Source organism: Teleopsis dalmanni, chromosome 2 (genome assembly GCF_002237135.1).
Source record: "Teleopsis dalmanni isolate 2A chromosome 2, ASM223713v2, whole genome shotgun sequence".
Classification (NCBI taxonomy): Eukaryota; Metazoa; Arthropoda; class Insecta; order Diptera; family Diopsidae; genus Teleopsis; species Teleopsis dalmanni.
Genome location: NC_051847.1, coordinates 35,567,426 through 35,586,226, shown reverse-complemented (window position 1 = coordinate 35,586,226; position 18,801 = coordinate 35,567,426). Strand labels below are relative to the sequence as shown.

The 18,801-nt window shown below is 28.6% G+C and overlaps 1 protein-coding gene across 1 annotated transcript in view; it reads left to right on the top strand.

The window, feature by feature from the left end:
- Window positions 1-18,801, top strand: part of LOC119674309 (neurogenic protein mastermind-like) — a 596,927-nt gene that overhangs the window by 505,794 nt on the left and 72,332 nt on the right. The window contains exon 3 of the mRNA XM_038085440.1: window positions 13,282-14,352. Coding sequence (XP_037941368.1) covers window positions 13,603-14,352 — 750 coding nt within the window. The 5' untranslated portion in view covers window positions 13,282-13,602. The remainder of the gene's footprint in view (window positions 1-13,281; window positions 14,353-18,801) is intronic.

Below are 18,801 nucleotides of genomic sequence, written 5' to 3'. Positions count from 1 at the left end.
GATTTTAATAATAATATGTAGAAGTTTTGTGGTCTTATATTGTACACAAATGAGGTCTATGCTTTAATGAAAACGTCGAAGATGGGCGCTATAGATAAAGTGCAATAATTAAATAAATAAATATTCATTCATATAAAAAATTAATTAATTAAATCACATATTAATCATTAGTATAGATAAAGATTAATATCGAATATTTTAAGTCCCCTTATTGCAAATTAGTTTTTTTACCTACCTACGCGCTATTGAATAAAATAAAAATAAAAAAAAAATTCATATGAAAAATAGATATTTTACCGACATCAACGATTCTATTTATATTTTAAAAATGAATAAAAAGTGATGGTAATGCATAACCATCACTCTTATCAGTAAAAGACTTCATATCTGTGCAGCGGACAGATTGTTAAACAGAATTTTTAATATAAAAGAGAATTTTTCACTAAGGTAAAAGCATAATTTTTCATATTTTTTGCTTTGTACAATCTATCGTGGTACAATCTATCGCATTCTGAAGGGGTAGCCCAAATGTATCAAAAATTTGATTGCATTTATTGAGCTTTTAAAAAATTAAATTCAGCATTACAAATTCATTAACAATTTTCGACATGCACTTTTTAGCGCGACATTTATCTTTTAAGTGGGTCTGGAAAGGAGTTGAATGATGCACAAATGTAACCCCATTAAATATTCATTCATTCACTAAGCAGGTGTTTCCGGGTTTTAAATTCTGATATCTTTTTGTGGTGAACTTGATCTGCAAAATGTCAAATACTAAAAATTTATATATTCCAAAACCTTTTTCTTGTGATATTCGTATAAGTATTAAAGTGTAATCTAAAAATACAAACGCAGAGCGAATATAAACTATCATGGTCGTTAAAACAGTAGTGCATAACATCAGGAGGTGGGGAAGATTTGCATTAATCTTATCAGCATGGTTTAAATACACCAACGGAGATCGATCATAAAGTATCATAGCTGCTGAAACAATCACAACACTGGTGGGCATTCGAAAGTCTATATTTTCATGTACCCTCTCTACATATGAAACTCTATAATTCTGTTTGTTAATGATTTGCAATTTAGGAAAATCTTTCTAATTAGGTAAGACGATATACTTAAATTGTTCGTATTACACGCACCAAGTCCACAAATCTATAAACTAAATCATCTTATTCTTCTATATAAGCACTACAACTCCTTTGTTGTAGTAAAGACCCTTGTTTTTGTTTTTTGCTACTATTATTGGTAACGGTACATGCAGGTCTTTACATGGGGTTCCTTTTTAAGTTATCGTTAGATAGTTTACTTGATATAATCGGCTGAGCGACAATTTGTGTTTTACTGTGACATTAATATCGTTTAGTTTGATCTTGATGTTTTGTATAAATAGTGCCACTAACATCAATCAGTTCTAGCCTTAACTTTTTGAACTATTATTGCTACAGATGCAATGTTTTGTAATAGTAATTGTTTCGTTATAATGTGCTGTGATTTGATACACGAATGAATTATTCCTTCAAAATGAGCTGTTCGAGGTCTCTAATAACAGCCACTTATAACAGTTTTACGTCCTTTCGATTGAAATCAATTATAGACAAAATTCTTTCTAAACAACTAAAACAAAAATATTATATATCCGGAAGCATTTAAATAATGAAATCAGCAGTTCTTAGGCGAAATAGTGTTATCACCAGCTCAAAAATATAGCAGTTTGAATTTAGTGAAAGTTCGATTGGAGCAGCTTGTATAGGTTATCTAGATACCGATGTGTTTTTTTCCCAGGTTATAAACATTTGGACAAACCTATTCTACTCTGGATATAATTATTTTGAAACAATTAAGAGGAAACTCCTATCGCACGCTTTTACACTATAACATCAGTAGTTGTGAGCGAAACATGAAGGCAGTGTTGTCACCACTTCGAAATGTATAGCAGTTTAAAATTGATTGGAGATTAAATAGACCAGCTTGTATAGTTTATATGGACCTTGATGTCTTTTATCGCGTTATTAACAAACATATTTTTTATTCACAATAGTGCTAACAAAAGAACTAATAATACTTAAAAGATTATGTGATTCTTGCGTAAAAAATATATATTATTTCCTGATAACAAAATACTTACAAATGAGGTTATGTGTAGGTAATACATAACTATTAAAACTCCTAAAATTTAAGGACACTTAAAAATGTATGCAGTATAAATTCTTGACATTTTCTCCAAACGTTTTTGTTAAAATTTTCTTTACGTAAAGCAAGAGTAAATTTTTGCGCCATACAATTGTAATTAATGCTGAATAACCTTTTCTAAGTCCATTATTGGTACCGAAGTGTCAAACATAATAAAAACAAACAAACAGCGCCGCTCACCAGCGTACATTATGAAAACTGTTCCAGCGCAGAGTCCAAAATCCACAAAGGTGAATGAGGCCAAGCTGACAAACAAACAAAAAAATCGTAACTTACTGAACGAACGACGAACAACGTCTGAACGAACATCTCCAATCTGAACATCCGCAAGCATTCTAACAGGCGAACAGGTCGCACAGCAGCTGTATAGGAAACAAAAACAGACGACGCTGAAAACCCAGCAAATAGATGTACAGACCAAATAACAGGCATTTGAAGCACATGAAGACGAAGCACTCGCCGTCTAACATTTCGCTGCAAGTATAAACGAAAACCGAATGAAGAAATTAAGTGGTGGTTAATGTGCAATGTACTAGCGCCTCTTTGAGCGAACGGCAACGTTTGGATGTACCATACATACGTACATACGTAAGTAAAAAGCAAGTGGAAGCGAAAACTCTATTGCGAATACGGCGCTACTGGCTGACGTCGTAATGTGAGCAGCACCCAAAACACCCACCCGCTTACAACAGTTTGTTGAGCACAAACATATATGGGCTCACTCGTGATGCTTCGTGTTGACTTGTCTTGCTACTACGAGTACATAAATGTGTGTAAGGTGTAATTGGAGGCCAAGCTCTGCAAACGTTCTTTGTCTTCTCCTGACTGTTTATTTATATGGGCCTGTACAAGGGTGTATTTATGCTCTTGAAAGGTTCCTGTATTTTATATGTGTAGTGAAATCGTAATTTAAGGGTAAATACGTAATGAAACCCGCATGGGTTAGAAATCCGTCACTGTAGTTATTGCTATATTTTTATTATTATTAAGTCAGTTATTGTGTGGATGCACTAAATTTGCGGGGTGGGTGACAGATTCCTAAAGGTTATAGCCAGATATTGACGGCGCAAGTGAGGGTGTCACTGTAATAAGTAATTATGACAAAATTGGAGTTAAGCATGGCTTTCTTGAGGAGCATAGCCTTGTAGGAGGCTGTTTCTTATTTTATTGTTGTAATGTTCATATTGATATCGAAAATATTGATTTCAATAAATTGTGTGCTTTATTTGTTACTCACTGGCAAATGTTGATGACCCGTAATCAAGTATAAACACAATACATAAAATAATTTATGGGCATCAGTTTTATGGGGGAAGTGATTACAATAATTTCGGAAAGTGATTATACGAGTAGCTCGTGTGGGTGGTACGTGAAAAATGAAAGCAATATAAGTATCTACTTTGTTAGATATAAACCGACAGTAAAGTACATAAATATATTAAAAGAAGAAAGAAATTGGCATTGTAATCTGTACTTAAAATATTGACTTTTTATTAAGTAGTAGCGCTACCTTTTATAAACAAAAAGATTTTTAAGAGAACTTTTTTATGATCATTTGAAAAACAATTTCTGATTCCGTGTTAATTTAATTTAAATTTGGCAAAATATTTGTAATACAGTTAGGGAGCCATCGAATAAAAATGATGAGTAGGGCGCAGTCACAAAACCTCGGCTTTGTTAAGAAAAAATTCCTCTTCAAATGTGTGACCTATATCTTTGATAGTTTTCTGAAGATGTTTTGCCTGTTTAACCAAACGATCATCGTAGATCCCAATTTACTTGTAAGCTTTAAGCCCTCCAAAGCAAATTTATACTTAAGTAATAGACTTCCTCATGCTATTAAAATAAAATATAATTAAATACCAAAAAATAGCATATAATAAACTTAAGACCCGTGATGCTATAGATTTTATTTAGTTTACTTGTAATATTATATTTATAAAACTTCTCTGAAATATTAAACTTATACTGTAATTTTTTGATTTAACAATCCATAGTGTAGACTTTTACAACCCATTTTGTAGACTAGTTGATTTTACTTTAATAGTACTGCTGCTAATAGTGCTGCTTCTCATTTCTGTATAGATACAGATACTAAAAGCTAAGGGTTAGTCAGAACTACTTCTAGGAGGTCTACTCCATTACTTCTATAATTTCAAAATTAATCTAATTGAAAGGATTATCCTATTGAAAGTTTATGAGTTACTATATTACTTTGTAAAATCCAAATGTCTCTCACAACAATACGGGAGTATAATCTGTGGAATCAAGTGATCGTAATAAACTGCTTGTGAAATTTTATTAAATTCATATTATTTACTCGTAAATACGAATTATTTGTTGATATTCGAATATTCGAACTTATCAGCGAATATGAATTATTTGTTGATATTCTAATATGGAAATTATTTGAAAAACTGGAATTGTTTTTTATGTTTTTTTTTATATTTAAATAAAATATTTTTCTAAGTTTTTATATAAAAAATTTTTTAATTTATTTAAAAAGATTAATTTAATTTCAAAGTTATATTTTATATAATAAATTTTATTAAAATAAACTCAATATTAAATAAAAATATCACAGTGTAACATTCAAGATGGTCTACGAAGTAGAGCGAAATATCTGCTAAATAAATATATACAGAAGCTAGCAACTGTAAATATTTCTATTTTATTTTAAGTTTGTTTTTATATAATATAAGTTATTATATAAAATATAACTTTTAAAAACACGACCTAAAGCAGCCCGGTTTTTATTTATTATTTTTTTATTTATATTTATTTATTATTTTTTATTTATATTTATATATTATTTTTTATTTATATTTATTTATTATTTTTTATATATATTTATTTTTTATTTATATTTATTTATTATTTTTTTATATATATTCATATATTATTATATATACATATTTATTTATTAATATTTATTTATATTTATTTATTATTTTTTATTTATATTTATTTATTATTTTTTTATTATAATTTATTTATTATTTTTAATTTATATTTATTTATTATTTTGTATTTATATTTACTTATTATTTTTTATTAACATTTATTTATTATTTTTTAATTTGTATTTATTTCTTATTTTCTAATTTATATTCATTTATTATTTTATATACATATTTATTTCTTATTGTTTATTTATATTTATTTTTTATTTTGTATTTATATTTATTTGTTATTTTTTATTTATATTTATTTATTATTTTTTATTTGTATGTATTTATTATTTTTTATATATATTTATTTATTATTATTTTATTATTTTTTATTTATATTTTTTTATAATTTTTTATTTACATTTATTTATTATTTTCTATTTGTATTTATTTATTATTTATATTTATTTATTATTTATATTTATTTATTATTGTTTATTTATTATTGTTTATTTATTATTTGTATATAGTTTTTATTATACATATTTTTTTATTATACATTTTGTTTATTATAAATGTTTTTATTTTATGTAAACAAATTTTTTTTTAATTTTTTATGAAATTAATTTTATAAAACAAACAGCTAAACGTTTTCTTTATAAAAAAATTAATAGTATTTGATGGAAGTTCTGTATGTCATATAATCTTATATTTTTAAAATAATTTGTTTTTTTTTGTTGAATAATTTTAGAAACTCATAAAAATGTTTTACTTATGGAAATACAAAGTTGGTGTGTGATGCAGTGTAGTCTGATTTGTTGCTTTCGAACTGCAATAATGAAAAAATCGTCACTTCTTCACACAAATGTAGTACTTTACACTCTTTCATGTATGTTTACTTACCTCTTTTTGCCTACCTGTCTGCCTGCCTGCCTGCCAACAAACTGCCTTTACGCTAAACAAAATGTACGCTTACCGATTTAACTCCGTTTGCGTTTTGCTTAGGTTCAGCTCAGTTCAGTTCAGCACAGTTCAATTCAGTTCAGTTAATTTTCAGTGTATTTTGCGTTCAACCGTTCGCTTCATACATTTCAATAGATAATTTTTCCTTTTTTTTTATATGGTATATTTTATATATTGCCGCCGCAATGCCTTCATATGTTCATATTTGTTATTGTTGTTGTTGTTATAATTTAGCACACATCTTGCTGTTGAGTTCGATGAAATTTTGTTTGTGCTATGAAATTCAGTTTGACATTACGAAGAATATCTCTCGAACAACCGAATGAATATGTTTGGTCAGAAGCAATCAAGCAACATTGCTACCTATACGCTTGGTTAATTAGTAGCACAAATGTTGTTGCTATATTCCTAATGCTGCTCGCCTGTTACATTATGTTGGTTGGTTCAATCGTTTCGGTTAGTTTTGCTCGTACAACTTTTACACACGTTGGTTACGTTCAAATTATTTCAGTTTCAATATTGGTTTCATTCGTTTGTTGGCTTGTTCGTGCAATACATACGTTCACTTACTCGCTCGCTCGTTTGTTCGTTCGTTTGGTCGTTCGTTCGTACGAGTATTGCTTTCGGTGGTTTCGTCTGGCAATCATGTTGTATGAATTGTATGGTTGCTTACTTGCTTGCTTATTGCCTTTAGCAGTCTCCTTTCCACTTCTTTTCAACAACAGCGCGGCGCAACACAACGCAACACCATAAGCCAGTATCTTGTGTTGTCTGTCTGTTTGTTAGAGCGCAGCGTTGAGTTTTGTTGTTAGTGGTGCTGCCGTTGTGTTGCTGTTGCTATTGCTATTATTATTGTGTGCAGGCAAAGGCAATGGCAAAGGCGCGCACAAACCCAAGCAAGCCGTAACAACATGAAGAACGATTGAAGTCACAAAATTTATTCTGTCAATGTTTGACTCCTCTGCTGCTCACATCGTCGTTTTTGTCTGTCAGTCCGTCATTGACACTAGAACGGAGGAGTAGTATAAGTTTTGTTGCTCGCTCCTCTTTTACGTTTATTTTGTTCGTTAATTTATAAAATAATTTTTGAGTTTTGCTTTTTTCGGCAGCAACAATTGTGCGTTTCGTAGCTCAGAAAGCGAACAAAAACAAAACTTTGTAGTGTTGTGTGTTTTCTTCGTGTGCTACTACTTCATCAATTCAACAATATATTAACTTCATTAACAATATAATCATCATCAATGTAACGTAAATACTCAAATAATTTTATTTATAATATTTTTTACAATATTTGATTTTATGAATTAAAACAGAAAATAAAATATTCCCGCCGAAATTGTTTTTTTTTGTTGTTTGTTTTTTGATTACTGTTTATATAAAATTATTAAATTTTTTTTTTTCAAAATTTATAAATAAATTTTGTTTAGAATGTTATTTTTATCTCATGTACGTTACTTTTGCTTTCTTGTTGTTGTTGGTAAATATATTTTTGGTAATTATTTTGTTTAATCAAAATGATGCTAATTTGATTTTTGAAGTGTTTGTGTTGATTGGCACGTAGTTGACTGTAGATCGATCAATGCAACTTGTATGATCGCTCACAAACTGCTTACAGATCAAACCATTTGAAGTTGTTGTTGCTTAAAGGACTTCGAATACTTCAGTGTGCATTGCAGTTCAATTTTTTTATGTAATTTCTTTCAATATATTACAGTAATAATGTATGTTTTAAGTTTTATTATTAAAATTGATTAATAAGAGAAATAAGAAATAAGCAAAACAAAATTTAATTAAAGATAAACTAAATAAAGCAATGGTTATTGAGTAAAATACAAAAATTCTCTGATTTTTAAATAAAAAATAAAATTTAATAATTTTTAAATAAAAAATTCAATAATTAAAAAAAAATTAAAAATGCTATTTAAAACTTTATTCATACTTTTTTAAAATAAAAAAATTCTCTAATTTTTAAATAAAAAATATTTAATCATTTTTAAATAAAATAAAAAAATTCTCTATATATTGTGTTACACCTTTTTTTCGACAATTATCTGTTCGACGCATTACAATTCCTAATTGTCGTATACCCTAAGTCTATATACAAATATCATACAACTATTTTTTTTGTTCATCATCTTCTCGAGCTAATGATTATATATAATGTAGAAACTGCAAACATCTTTTCCGACTCGTTCAAAGATTTTTCTTAAAACTTAACATTTAAAAGCACCCAGATACTTATTTTCACTATCCTTTAATACTTTCTTAAAAGTCAAATAAGTTAAAATAGGTCGAAGGATTATGTTATACCCATATATACAATTTATTGCTGATCTATTAAGAATACTGGAAACATTATATTAGAATGTAAGCAATAAAATGTCCGATGGTTTATATATTCTTCAACGCCTATAAAACTGGCGACCAATCTAACATATTCTTTATTAATAATTGTTCCATTACTTCTGTCAGCTAATAGGTAAATTAACGACTTACAGTCAGGCATGGGTAGATTAAGTCATTTTCACGATAAATTTCGTTGAAGAATTCTTTTTATCATACTGTACATACTTTATGAATCCTCAATGTCTCCTCCACAGTGTTAGAAACATTTTGACAAGTATTTTTTGTCTATAAAAGGGAGTTAGATAGGTATGGAGATAAGTGCTATAGTTGTTATTCGCAATTGTTATTATTCGCAAATAAATATACTTACAGTCACAGTTAATTTTAATTCCAGGATATAGATTACATCGATATTCACATAACATTTTTGTTGATTTTTAATGGCAACCAATAGTTTAAAAGAAATACGCGAATAAGGAACCATGGTTTCATACAGTCTATTTCATTAAGAGAGGTCACTGAACACCAATAAATTATATAATAAAAAAATAGCTCAAACCAGTTTAACAATGTGTTTCGTTGTTTTGTCATTATCCTTCTTTACTGAAATTTACTATAAAAATGGAATGATGTTGAAGGGCAAGGCGCATCAGAAATTTTAAAAATGTTGAAGGAGCCTAAAAAAACCGATATACATATGTTTCTGAAACTCGTTGAACTAAATAGTTCAAAAACAGTAGTTAATCATCATTAACTTATGCCGTGTGAATACACTATAAATTCTAGACTAACAGATTTTCTTATTCTAATTGATTGTGAAGTTTGCAATGTCTTTTTTACTGCATTATAATCATTTTAACAAAACTTTCCTTATTACTTTGTGTGGAGGGTTAGTAGGTGGACTGGGGGCACGTTCAATAGTTGGTATTTTTATAGTGAAATAACTCATTTACGTTATATAAGGTGATTATGATACGACGTTAAACTTAAGGATATAAAAAAATGTAGTTCCTTTATTGTATAATAAGAAATTAAGAAAAACTTTCGAATAAAAAAAATTTAATTTGCTTTCCTTTCTATTCCTATTATTTTGTATTAAAATATCTTTATATATTTTTTCAAATATTAATATAATATAAAAATTCAAATTTGCTTTAATTAGTTATTGTGAAATTTAAGTACTTCATTTCGAGTGACGCTTGTCTTGAAATCAAACAATTTCCTCGTGCGTTTCGTACGCTCTGTCGAGTGCCCTCCATTGATTTTAATAACCTGAAGTCGCTGTATCTTTACATTCCGACATTGACATTTATGAGTTTCGTATAAATTCCTAAGCTGCTATCGGAAGTTTTATGTGAAGTTTTTCAAATACTTTTTCAAGAAGTAAGCAATTTTAGCAAAGGTGTATATTTAGTTATTTTATTTTATTTAGGTTCAAGGTAAATGTTTGCCTTGTGCCTCTGTGCGAGGCAGAAGAAAAAAAATTCAAAACAAAAAATAAAATTTAATATATTTTTTCTTTCTATAGAATAAATACTTTTAGATTTGTTTTATTAGAGTTACTTATTGTTTTTTACATTGATATGTTGTATCTACAGAATTTGTCCAAGAAGTCACAACTATTGATAACTAAAACCATTTTATCTCAATATATTTTGTTCATATTAATCCTAAAGATAAAATATGTAGACTGTTCTCTAAATAAGACAAGTGATTGTTTATTTTGTACAGGCTTGAAATAAGTCATGGCAATACTTTTTCGAAGGATATCACAATGAAACAGATAAGGAGATTCGAGAAATTTGTAAAACTAATGAGCTGATCAGATATGGTATTTCTCCTTCAGAGGATGGAATAATAAAACAGATATCGATTCATTAAAAAAACTATAATAAGATAAATCAATTAGTAGTCGTAACATAGCTGCCTCATATTTATGAAAGTTTCAATTACAAAACATGCCATCTTATAAAAACTTAAAATTATAGAACATTGTCAAAGAAATTTGTCAAACCAATGAACTGGTCAGATACGGCATTCTATATTTCATTTGAACACTTATTTTATTTTCGCTAATAATCCATGTCAGCCATAACTGGTCTAATTAATTTTAACTTAAATACGCATACAAACCGACCAAAGATATATTACCGGACCTATTCTGTGCACTTGACAAATTTGTCAAATTCTTTAATAAAATTTTTGATTTTTATAAAGCAGAAAGCTTTTTGGTATTCTGGACACATCTTGACAAATTTCAAAGCTCAAGTACCTAATGCTTCTCACCACACTATGGTGTAAAGTGTTTTGTATATAAAACTGTTCGTAATTGTTCGTAAAAAATGCTTGTAAAGCGCACATTTTTTTAATTGTCGAAAGCATTTTTCATGCATTCAAATCACAATAAAAAATATGCTTGTAAAGAGCGTATATTTTAGTTAAGAATATTTGTCATGCATGCAAATAAAAAAATGCTTAAGAAGAGCATATTTTTATAGTTGTTAACAGCATTGAGGTATTGACAACTGACAAGGAAAAGAGCTTTTTATTTATGTCACAGAATACCAAAACCTTTACAGCAGTCAATTTTGACAAGTGTCAATGTTTGAAAAGTTTATAAAGTGCACAGAATAGGTCCGTATATATATATATATATTTCATATATAGATATAATCCAACATTCAACTCTATTAAACTTAAAACACATCAGAGATAAAGTAAGAAAAACTTTTGTATAGAAATTTAAAGAAATGTTTATAAAAGGTGCTATAATGTAGCACTTTTTCACAGTACTTTTACATAATTACAATAGTAGATTACATTTGTAAATATGATCTGCATATTTTTTTCTCATATTTAGAGTTCTACACATACTAAAAAAAATCGTAATGAATACTTTTATAAATTTTGAACATTTTTAGAAGAATAAAAATTAGTTCAATAATGACCATAAACGAGTAAAATAAATATTTAGAAATAACTTCTTTTTTTATTGTTTATTAAGACACTTTGTGTAAAATTAGGTTTTTGATGTACATATCAATCCCTAGTTCGCAATGCAAAACAACTACGAAAAAATTAGAGGTAATAACGAGTAATTACAATTAAAGTTCATATCTTTTGAAAAAAAAAAAAATTAACGGTTTTTAGTACCTAAGGCAATTATTAGAAATATAAAAGTCAGTTCAATATGTTCGTTAATTACCGCATAATAGTAAATAAAACGCTCACAACTGCATTTTTTATATTATTTATAAAGACGTTTAATTGAAATTGGTATAACTAATTGATTTTGCTAAATATTTTGTGTGTATTTTCATCGCTGAAATGCGCTATAAAAATGTAATTCGAATTTTTAGGTGATGCTTAGTATTAACATCTAACTTTGAACGACAACTGAACATAAAATTCTATATAAAAAAATGTTCCAAAAAATTTGGACATTGTAGAAGATGGTTTTTTATATACAGTTTTATAAAGTTTTTTATATAAAAAAAAAGTTTTTATATATAGAGAAAGAGTTCCAAAAATTTGAAAATCACAGAAAACTTTTTTATATAAAAGAAAAATGTTCCAAAAAGTTTGGACATTGTAGAAAATATTTTTTAATACCACAATCAATTGTTGCACAAAATATGGACGGTGTAGACATTTTTTTTTATAAAAGAAAATGTTCCAAAAAGTTTGGACATTATAGAAAATATTTTTTAATACCAAAATCAATTGTTGCACAAAATATGGACGGTGTAGATATTTTTTTTATAAAAGAAAAATGTTCCAAAAAGTTTGGACATTGTAGAAAATGTTTATTAATACGAAAATCAATTGTTGCACAAAATTTGCACGGTGTGAAAAAATTTTGTATTTAAAAAAAATGTTCCACAAAATTTGGACATCGCAGAAAACATATTTGGTAATGCCAATTTCTCGTGTGAAATGTATGTCAGTTAGTATTAAGCTTAATCCAAAAATGATTTAATTTTATATATTTAAACTTTGCTCCATTCTCAGAGAATTCTCGTGCAACTTTGTCGCAACTATTTATGAACTGTTGTGAATCAAACCTGATGTGCAAAATTTTTGTTGAATTTTATTCTGTTAGATTCAGATTCGGATATATAATTTTAGACCCGTGGCACCAACTGAAGGTTAGATAAAAGTCTTCATTAAAAAAAACTATATCAATGACTTATTTACGTCAAATGGGGTTTTCAATTTTCGTGACTTATTTTACCATTTTATTGCCACTAATTGTGCGGTCAATCTAAATTTGGGAACTAAATACACACTTTTCACACTATATTGTATGTGTTTAAGAGAAGAAAGTATTATATTTTATAATTAATTATTTGAACCAATTTTTTCACTTCTGAATTTTCAAATGTTTAATGGGTTTAATGCACTTTATCCATTTGATATTACTATATTTGTTGAAGTAATCTTGTAGAGCTAAAATTTTTAACTGATTTTTTGAAATTTATTCATTCACCAATAACGAATTCGTAAGCGAACAAAAAATTCATGAAATTTTCTTAATTTTATCTGTAACTCATGTGTGGTTGTGGGGAGGTGTGGTAATATCATTTTATCTCTTCCAAGAATATGAGCTCGACTGAAATGTGTACAAGTTAGGTACGTGATATATTAAGGAAATGATTAATTAAAAGTTAAACAGTAATTGAATCATGCACAAGCAAATTTTAAGTTATTTAAAAATATTATATTTCTTTCTCTACAAAAACATTTTTAAGATTAAATAAAATATTAAGAATTAATCAGAAAAATAATCAGTTGAGTTTAGGAAACGATTTAAATATGTTTCAAAAATTGTTGATAATATAAATAATTTAGATAAATAATAATTTTTGATTTTTATTTATTTTAGTTACTTTGACATGGAGTTATATACTCATTTAATCAATCATCAAATCTTCGAAATTGTCGTTAAAAACAATCTTCAACTATAATTAAATAAAATCGTTAATGTGTTTAAAACTTTATACTAGAACGCTAGTAGAATAATTAAATTTTTATACCGGATATCAGAATTTTACTCTGAAATATAATACAAAAAAGTTGAGTGTGCTTACTTGTTCCTAGTTCACTTCGGCGCTTCGTTACTTGTTTTAATACAAATAAACGAAGTTCGACCGAAACGACAAGGACAAGTAGAAAGCAGCGCAACTATATAAATAAAATTGTATTTATGGATGCAGGAGGTCTTCCAGTATTTCAGAGCGCCAGCCAGGCAGCTGCCCACCAACAGCAACAGCAACGACAACAACAACAACATTTAAGCTTGCAATTGCAACAACAACAACACTTGCAACATCATACACATCAACAGCAATTACATCAGCAACAAAGTTTAAGTTTACATTTGCAACAACAACAACAGCATCAGCAACAATTGCAAGCATCACAACAACAGCAATTACATAATGTGCAACAGCAACAACAGATACAAGTACAACAACAGCAACATCACACGCAACAACAGCAATCTCAAGCGCAACAACAACAGCAGCAGCAACAACAACAACAGCAGCAGAAACAGCAGCAACAATCACAACATTCTCCCTACAATCCAAATGTTGCAACAGCGGGAGGCGGAATTGGCGGCGGTCTTGGCCCTGGCGGCAACGGAAATGGCAGCTCTGCAGCAGGAACAACATCAACGGCATCACCACAAGGTAGCGATATTTTACCACCAAAACGACAACAAATGTTCGATCGTTTGCGACGACGCATGGAAAGCTATAGACGTCGGCAAACTGATTGTGTGCCACGGTACGAACAAACATTCAACACGGTATGCGAACAGCAAAATCATGAGACAACCGCTTTACAAAAGCGTTTCCTTGAAAGCAAAAATAAACGTGCCGCCAAGAAAACTGAGAAGAAACCCACGGAGGCCACAATGTTGGCGGGAAATCTGCAAAGCAGTGTACATGTGGTGAGTACCAAAGTTTTAAAATTTTCATATAAATTTATAACAAACAATATATTTTAATTTTATGATATATGGTATATAATATCTGGAACAGTTCACTCTCTAATAACAATAGAATAATTTTCAAGAACCCTTTTTGAAACTATTTGAAAAAAATTTTCAAGAAGTAAGATAAAAAACTGAAAATCGGTAAAAAAAGAGAGAAAAGTTGTCAGAAAAATATTGGCAAAAAAAATAATAGTATTAAGAATAGATAAAAGTATGAGCCAAGTGAATAAAAAAGATCGATAGAAAAAAGATCGATATAAAAAAGTAAGATAGAAACTTATACAAATGGGTTAGAGAAAAGTTAACAATAGTATTCATCTAAAAAATATACAATTATAAGGAAAGTGAAAAAAAGAGAGATCGATAAAAAAACAGGTAAAATAGAGTCGGAAACGGTAAAATTAATAGAGGAATATAAGGATACTTCCCGTAAAAGCATAGGCAAAACAAGACATAGTTATAGCAAAAATTGAAGATCGATAGGAAAAGGTATGATGTAATAAAGTGAAAAAAGATATCGATAGGAAAAAGCAAAGGAAAGTACTAACGAAAAAAATTTAGAAGTGCATGACAAGTAAAGAAAGATATCTATAGGAAAAATTAAGATAAAAAGAAAGGTAAAAACAAGGATATAAAAATTGAAAAAAGGAAAACCTGAGATTAAACGTAGATATAAATAGAAAGAACTAGTACATGAAATTAATGGAGTTTTATTAACACTAAAAGTTTTGACAAACAGCTAAAAAGATATAAAAAAAATTAATGACAGAAAAAAAACTATCTATTAGAAAATTTTTAGTTTAAGATTTGAAGTTTATTATTAAAACGGTAGTTTGAGAAGTAGTCTTTTGCGTTACTAGTAGTAATGTGGTCTGCAGGGTTATGTCAAACGGGGACATGTACTAGACAATATATTTTGGGCAATGTTTTTGAAGTTTTTTTGCTGCGGATTAAATTGTCAAGAGGGATTAATCTCCTAATCCACTGCTAACTAGCAAATCCGTAAATGAATTTGCAAAAGAGCATTGTAATTTAAAAGAATGTGACAATGTTTGTCATAACAGATAAAAAGAAATCTAATAAAAACGAAAGAGGAATAAAACAATTTGAAAAAATAGAACTAGAACTAGAACAAGAACTAGGACGAAAATTGATTTTGTAATACAATTCAAATCAAAGTCTGTTACTTTAAGGAAAGAAATACTTCTCTGCAGATTTTAAGTTATTTTATGTTGAAAAATCTAGGAGCTCATTATGATAATGATTACTGCATGAGAGTTAAATTCAAATATCTTTATATCCAATCAAAGTATAAGCTGAAGAGTTAGATTCAAATAATGTATCTACTAGACACCTTGGTACAACTATTGCCGCCACTGTTAACAATACGGTATATTCATTAATATAAATATTGTTGAAATATTTGAGGAATTAAGTGCTCTTTAAAGAGTGTTGAATGTCCATTAACTGCATTTGAACTGCTTGAAACTGCAGGTCACAAAATATCGTATATAATCGTATTGGAAAGAAACGGTGCACAAAATCCGTATATGATTTTATTCTTAAAATGGTGATTATATGAGCATGAATAATTAAATTTTATTGAACATATATTGCATAAAATTTGCCTTTATTAAATCATAATTATTACTCTGTATAGATCATAAGTCGTACGAGAATATTTCATAAGAATTGTCTATTCTTATGAGGAAGTTGTCTGTCACTAAATCTACTCAAAAGTAATTTATTTATGAGTTGAATAAAAACGTTGACTTAAAAGTTCTACGTCTTTAATTTAAAAGTGCAAGATCAGCATAAAATGGGTGATAAAATATCTTGAACGATAATAAAACTGCGCGAAGTTTCGACATCGATCGCAATCTAAACAAAACATTAAATGACAGACAACACTCGCCTTTCGTGTCGCTTCAAGTAAACAAATTAAAAATGGGACAGAGTAATGACGAAATAAGAAACCAATAGCTTCACTCTGTTTCTATTATAATAATGTATGTGTCTCGTTACGTGCTCTTAAATTCACGGAACAGACCGCACCATTTCAAGATTTAAGATTCAATTGCATCTATAAACAAAGACTCAATTTTTGATTGCCTTTTCGTAAATATTTTCAATCGAATAAAAAGATTCAAGCAAATGATTTTTCGCCAAAGACTTTTCATGGAGATGTGTTAGTCATTTTTTTGTATATGAGTACGACTATTGCTGGTGAGAGACATATTTATAGTAACATTTTAATGTAACTTACTCATATATATAGTTCATGTGAACTAGTAAAGTCTATTAGTACTAGAAATATATATAAATACCATATATACAATATAACATACGTGATTCCTATCGTACTTTTTTCGATTTAGATCGATTTACATTAGCAAAGATGAAATCTATTTATAAATTCTGCGCAGATATTTAATGTTTAAATCTCATAAAGAACATTCTTTCCCCGACATCTGCAATATTTTATTTAGTCCTAATCTAGCCTTCCCAGATTAAGCTTATTAAAATTTAAAAAAAATAATTGTGCAGACTTTGTTATAAAGTACATATATCTTGTTTTAATCTTGATTTATATAAAATTTTCTTGTTCAGTCTCAATATATCGACTGTTTTTGGTAGTCATATTCGGAAACACATGAAAGCTCCACAAATAAACTCAAAATTTTCCAGCAAGTATCTCTGTAGTTCACTAAGAATATTTTTTTTACTTATTTAGTTGGTTTTTACAATTGTGTGTCATCCATGCCAGTGACCGGTAGTCTTCGCCAGATAACATTATCAACGATTTGCCGTCACTAGTACTGATAGTACCTGAAGGTCTTGTAATCATTTATCTTTAACTTTGCTGTCGCAAGTTGGTAGTACCGAGTCATTTGTACCTTGATACTTTTACCGAAAATGTTGAGATCTACCAACTTATTTCCCACCATCGGATACCGGAATAAACAACTTTCTTAATAAAGCATTTTCATTAATTGGTATGACATATCCAAAGCTACTGTCTAGCTATATTCTTATAATAATCTTCTTTTGTTTGATGGGCTTATTTTTTAAAATTATACATAAGTTTTTGTGAGGATATATCGTATAATTAGTATTATAAAATTACCTTTTCAATTTTCAACAAGTTTCGCTGTTCCATTCCTATTGTTTGTATGGATATATGTATGTTGCAAGGATCATCAACCTCGTTTTAAGCTCAAACTCATATGCGCTATAAATAAAACGGGGTGTATGGGAGTTTTAGTTTTTTTAAGAAATCTTAAATAAAATCCTTATCTTCTTGTATGTAAAGTAGTCTATAAATCAATTCATTTAATATAAATAGATTGTGATAAAATATTTGATTTCCGAATGATGTATATTATATCTAGATAATTAGTGTTGAAATTATATAGAGCTTTTTGTAGTGTTTATATACAAGCTACGCTAATGACTTAACTTCTATTTAAAATAATGCAAATATTCATTTGTTTTTCGATTTCAACAACGTCCAAAGAACCTTGATGTACGCTACGTTGCCAGTTTGTGGAAGTGGCAAACGAAGAGTTGCCACTATGGAAGTTGCTAGTAAACTCCATAAAGCTCGTCGGTAAAAAAAAACTGCAGTAATTTCGTACCTGTTGTATAGAGTACTAATTATAATTATATGTACATATATGTGAGTATGTTAATTTATAAATATTTCGTTTGTATGTGTGTATAACTTATATACATACATATATGTACATTGAAATTACATGAAAATATTGTTTCGTCAGCATCTTTGCTGGCTTTAAGTTTTGCGTTTGATGATGACGACAATAATAGAGCCTGAATCACAAATCCAATATGAGGCAGTAAGTAAAAAAGATATTTATTTTTTTTTTTTTTGTAATTTTCATACATAGGAACCTATATAGGAGTACATAAATTCATTTATTTTCAGATAACTTATTTTGAGCAAAGTAAAAATGATTATTAAAAAACATTCATGCTGCTCGCTCGCTTGCTTCGACTTTGACTTCGCCTTCGAAGCTTGAAGCCTTCAAGCAAAATCTATTTCTTACGATTATTTGAACGACCGAGCGAACGAATGAACGAATGAACCTATTTCGCCAACAACAAACAAAAGTACTCACTCGCTTATTGTGAAGCTCACTTAATGTTAGTTTCTTTATTTTGCTTTTGATTGTTGTTATTGTTTTTGTTGTTGCTGTCATCATTGTTGCTGCTGCTGCTGATGTTGTTGTTGTTGGTGGTGTTTTCTTGTTTTGCATTTTTGTTTTTGTGTATTTCGATATTAGAGCAACAAACTGCAGAAAATAATGAGGTCAGCGTATTTGCAGCACAAACACACACACACATACACATCCGCACACAGTAAGCGCACTGAAAATTTGTTAA